This window comes from Arvicanthis niloticus, chromosome 4, assembly GCF_011762505.2.
Source record: "Arvicanthis niloticus isolate mArvNil1 chromosome 4, mArvNil1.pat.X, whole genome shotgun sequence".
Taxonomy (NCBI): Eukaryota; Metazoa; Chordata; class Mammalia; order Rodentia; family Muridae; genus Arvicanthis; species Arvicanthis niloticus.
Genome location: NC_047661.1, coordinates 101,846,815 through 101,852,116, shown reverse-complemented (window position 1 = coordinate 101,852,116; position 5,302 = coordinate 101,846,815). Strand labels below are relative to the sequence as shown.

Genomic DNA, 5,302 nt, shown 5'->3' with positions numbered 1-5,302 from the left:
GCAGAGATGAGAAACACGAGGAGAAGAAACTGTAGAAAAACAGGAAATGCAGGAAACATACAGGCTTCACCCAGGATGCTGTCTGTTACCATATCCTTGAAAGGCAAAAACACCCACATTATGGAAATGAAATCAACACTGGGTTTGAGCCAGGTATAAATGCTTACCTCCCAGTCCATTGCTTGCATTGACCTCTGTAAAGAATAGAAACTGTACACATATTTGTATATGTATAATGAACAAGATCACCCTATATTGATGTATCCCAATGAGGGATGGAAGCTACAATAACAACATCATTCTAAAATTCATTCATAAATTTATTTGGCCACTTCATCTTCAAATGGAGTTTAATATGTCAAATATTTCCCAGATATAATTAGCTATACACACAGACACACAGACACACAGACATACACACACACAAATATGTATTTATAATATATGTTATTTAAACAGTGTATCTGTATATACAAGTTTATCCATAGTGTTACTTTTAAAATCGTTTATATATTAAATAGTATTCTTCTGATACACTGCTTTCACCAAATTTATGAATCTGTGAAAACCATTCTTAATAAATATTAAGAGTAGATAGATTTTTTTTCAGTAATATTGAATTTTGTGAGTTTTCCTGGAGAAGTGTTTAAAATAAACAGGAAGAAGTTGTTTACCTCTTCAGTAATTCATCATATTTATTAAAGGTATTTTGATTTAATAATGTCACTATCACCACACATGTCATCTATTCATATTTTGATGCTTTAATGGGGGCAATGGGGCGTAGCACTAACAATCACTGCTTATGAAATTAAACACATATTTTTGGTGGTTTGACAAATACTTTCCGTTGTAAATTTAAAACAATTTAAAAAAAATAAACAACGATTACATAATACTGATTTGAGTTCAACCTTTATCAGATTTTCCATTTTATCCTGCAAGAGAACATGGAGAAAACTACTTTGCTATCAGTCTTGTTAATGTGATAAAGAACACTGGAAGCAGGAAACTGTTATTTATACACACAATTCTGCAGCCATCACCACGAAACGTTTGGAAAATCGTTGAGGTGACAATCTAAACTAAATATGATGTTGGTCCATTAACTATTCTTTCTGTATGAGAGGCTGAGTGGTTTAGTCTTAATTCCTCCCCGCCCCCACTCATACAGCTGCAAAACCTTAAAAACACATTAGACAATGCAATAGCAATATTCAAAAAGCACGACCCGTTCTGAAGAACAGAAAATCTCTAGCACAGAGACACCACATAGTAAGGAGTGGATTCCCTTGGAGGTAAGACTCAATTAGCTTGGAACTGCTTAAGGAGCTTTCTCTTTCTTCTTTGGTGGAGAATCTATTCTATTCGGATTCTCCACTCCATTCTCTGTGCCTTTTCTCGACCTGGACCGCCTCTTCCTCCCACAAACGTGAAGATTCGCATCTTCTAACCATCTCTGAAGCCAGACGGTAGTCAAGGTCCATGTTATGTACACCTGGATACTGCAACTCGACGACAGAACTGCGATTTTCGCTGCCAACACGTTGACATTACCAGAGAGAGCATTACCATTCCGATTTGTCCCGGCCAAGTGAAGCCCTACTGTAATCACCGAGACAATCAATGTCACCAGTCTCCCGGATATAAACACGATAGGCCACAAAGACAACCCTTTCTGGTACCGCTCATCACCAAAGTAAAGCAGGCTGCACACGCTAGAGAGGAGCTCGACAGCATAGTGTAGCATCAGAAGCAGCAGGCCCAGGTGGTTCAAGTACAAGAGATACGCCCCTCCAATGTGGAAGAGGTGGAGGCCAATGTAGATGAGTTGACCCGGGATATCTTGCTTCCTGACTTTCTGGAAGTAGAGCTCCGGAAAACTATGAAACCAGTAAGCCAACTGTGAGATGTAGAAAAATTTCATCTGAAACGTCATCATGTTGTGGGGCTGAGACTTCCACAATAGAGTGGGGTCTGACAGGCAGTTCTCAGAGGCCAGAATGATCATGCCCCAGATACCAGACACTATATAGAACACACACAGCTGCCCGGCCTCATTCAATTTGTTTTGTTTGCCTTTGGTCAGCTGCAGTCTCCTGCTGACCTTATCTAGCACATACTCCTGAATGGTGGCATGGATGATGATGGCCACCAGCATGTAGAAGAACACTGTGGCCAGATCTTTGACCCCATAATGGTACAGGGTCCTGGACCCCGAGGGCACCCCTTCCGCTGGGACAACGACTCCATGCTGCAGGGTGAGGAACACGATCGACATCTCGGCCGTGCCCTCGAACATAAGTCCCAGCACGAAGAACATGCCCACGCAGGAGACCATATCCGCGTGGTTCTGCACCATGAATTCGTGGCTCAACACCGGGGGGTTCCTGGTGTTCTTCTTGCGGAGCCCCATGCCGCGGTACTCACCGGTACTCACCGGCCGCCACCGCTGATCACTGCGCCGCTCCCAGCGCCGGGCTCCCCATCCCCGCCCGTCAGCAGCCTAGGGTCGCAGCGGCTGCCGACCGATCAATCAAAGGCTGGGGCCGCGTAGGCCGAGCATGCGCACAGGGGCTGCTGAGGCAGGAAAGGAAATCGAGCGCCGCGCCCCTGCCCCGCAGGCCGGGGTGCGAGCGCGGATTTGCCGCACCGATCGCCGCCGCCCACCCGCGGGAGCCGGAGGGGCTTCCCAGGAACTGGGAAATCTGGTGCCACTGTCATTACCATTGCCATCATCACCATGGCAACAAAGCAGCGAGTTCCCTAGTGCTCTCTACTGATCTCTTAGGAATCTCACCTTCCCCTAAAGGCTGATGCTGTGAAAATCAAATAAAATCAAATTCAATCTCTCTCTCTCTCTCTCTCTCTCTCTCTCTCTCTCTCTCTCTCTCTCTCTCTCTCTCTCTCTCTCTCTCTCTCTCTCTCTCTCTCTCTCTCTCTCTCTCTCTCTCTCTCTCTCTCTTCTCCCCCCCCCTCTCTCTCCAATGTGTGCATGTCTCCATCTCTTTGTCTGTGTCCCCTCTCTGTGTTTTTGTCTTTGCCTCTGACTCTCTGTCTCTCCCTTTCTTTCCCTCCCTCCCCTTCAATCGCCTCTCCCCAACCTCTTTGTGACAGGAAACTGAGGCAGGAGCTCCTAACACCGTGCCTGCCACTATCACCACCACTATGTCTAGTAAATGCCAGTAGCCACAATTTAAATCCTGGGTGGAACCAGAGTATTTTCAGCGCTGTTTTGTGCTGTCTTTATGTTAAATCAGTCAAACCTGGCAACACCAGTGCGAAAAAGCAGTTTCGAAAAGATTTCTATTAGAACAAAAATGGCTGTGGAGGTGCTAATAATTTTAAAAATCTGCAAGGCAGTGGGAAGCAGAGACCTAGCAGGTCTTGGGTCGGTCCTCTGGTTATAAAACAAGACTTCACTCAGACAGATGTGAATTCCAGGGTTCATTTGTCTGTGTGTACCGTTTTTAGCTTATGTTAAATTCATTTTAAAGAAAAGCCATGTTCCTAGCTTTGTCAACATAAGTTTTATGTCAGTTTTCAAATACCGCTTCTAACGGGGAGTGAATTTGTCCTTTATCTGTCATATGAGTGTAAAATCCTATGGATAGGAATGATGGTTAAAAGTATAAAATATGCACTTCAAAAGAATAATGCTACAGGACTTTTTAAAAGAAATAAAGCATTTCCTGTAAGGGCGCTGAGATTTATCGTCATTCTTCAGTTCTCTGCATGGCATAACGGGGTAGGTATAAATAGAACCTTGGTTATGTAGCTTGAAGATTTTGAACCAAATATTCCTATCAATGGAAGGCATCTTAGATTTTCCAGAGAAAAATACAGTTTGTTATGAGAAGTGTTCTTGAATTAAGAAAAATATACATGTTTTTGTGTAATAAGAATTCTCTATCAAGTGATTCTTCACTGCATAATTCACATTTTTTTTTTTACAGATCATCAATCACACTGACTTTTCTTTGTTTATCCATGATCAATTATTGAATTTGGCAATTCCACAGTGAGAGCAATTTAAGGTAAAATCGCCAAGGAATGAGAAATAAACATGCAACTAAGTTGGGCTCAGAGAGACTCGTCACCAATCAAAGGGAATACATGGGTCTGAATTAGGTCCTCCGCACACATGCTATGGTGGTTTAGCTTGGGGTTTTGTGGAACTCCTAACAATGAGAGTAGGGGTGTCGTCGACTCTAATGATGTTCGGTTCTGGGGCCCTTTCCCTCCTATTGGGTTGATTCCTCCAGCCTTGGTATGAGGGTTTGTACTTAGTTTTATTGCATCTTCTGAGGCATATCTTAAGATATTCCTTGAGCCTGTTCTTTTCTGAAGGGAAACAAAGGAGGGGAGGCGAGGAGTGCAGGAAGGAGAGGCTGAAGTGGGGATGTATGAGATAAGAATAAATAAGGAAAAATACACATGCAAAGGGTAGGGTGCAAAGAAATGAAAAGAAAAACATCAAACTTGTCCATAGTGATCTTCATGGGACTTTCAGAAAGAAGAGCAGTGCTTGCCAGGAATTACCCAAGAAAGGGCCCATGCACCTGTATTGAACTAATGATAATTTTGTATATGGAATTCTTTGTTTATAATGGCATCGGTAACATAAATGGTCAATGTATGTATATTATATGCATACTGCACATAAAAACACTTCCGTGACTCCCAATTCAACTCTTTTTTATACTTTTTGGAATTATTTTTGAAAAGTTTTTTACCCCTAATTTTGTCACCAAGATCTATTTTGAGCTCAAAATAAACACGGTATATATCTAAGTAGAACAAATATTTATGTATTGATATGTTTTTTATTGTTAAAGAAAGAAAAGTATTAATGAGTTAGTTTTAAATTATTTTTAGATGTTAAAATATTAAAATCTCAACTTATTTTTCTTCTTTATACTTTCTCAATAAAAGAAAGATGCTTCAACACATAATTTTGCCTAACATGCATTAAAGGTTTTTAGCTTTTTGCCAGAAAAACATATTTCTTCAAAATGTAAAATTCATGCCAACTAGAATTGGTATAGAACCTGAAACACAGCCTGTCTGGATGGTCCACCAGACTGTCTGCATAAGTAAGTCTTCTTGGTATGATATTAACATCAGCATGGCACAGATACTCAGATCCCCAAGTGTAAGCTGTGTAGGGAACAAGACAGAAATGCCATGGTCCTTCATGATCTAGCTTTAAAATCACATCTACCATTTGAACATTCAAGCTACTTACTAAAAACAAGATCGGCTAAAGGAGAAGGTGGACATCATGGGCAACACCTTTCAG

General features: G+C 41.7%; 1 protein-coding gene across 1 annotated transcript; it reads right to left on the bottom strand.

Moving 5' to 3' along the window:
* Positions 1–677: 677 nt before the first annotated feature.
* On the bottom strand, positions 678–2,825 carry Tram1l1 (translocation associated membrane protein 1 like 1). The gene has a single exon (XM_034499389.2). It carries the CDS (start codon positions 2,414–2,416, stop codon positions 1,325–1,327), a length of 1,092 nt encoding a protein of 363 aa, XP_034355280.1. The 5' UTR covers positions 2,417–2,825; the 3' UTR covers positions 678–1,324.
* Positions 2,826–5,302: the final 2,477 nt, after the last annotated feature.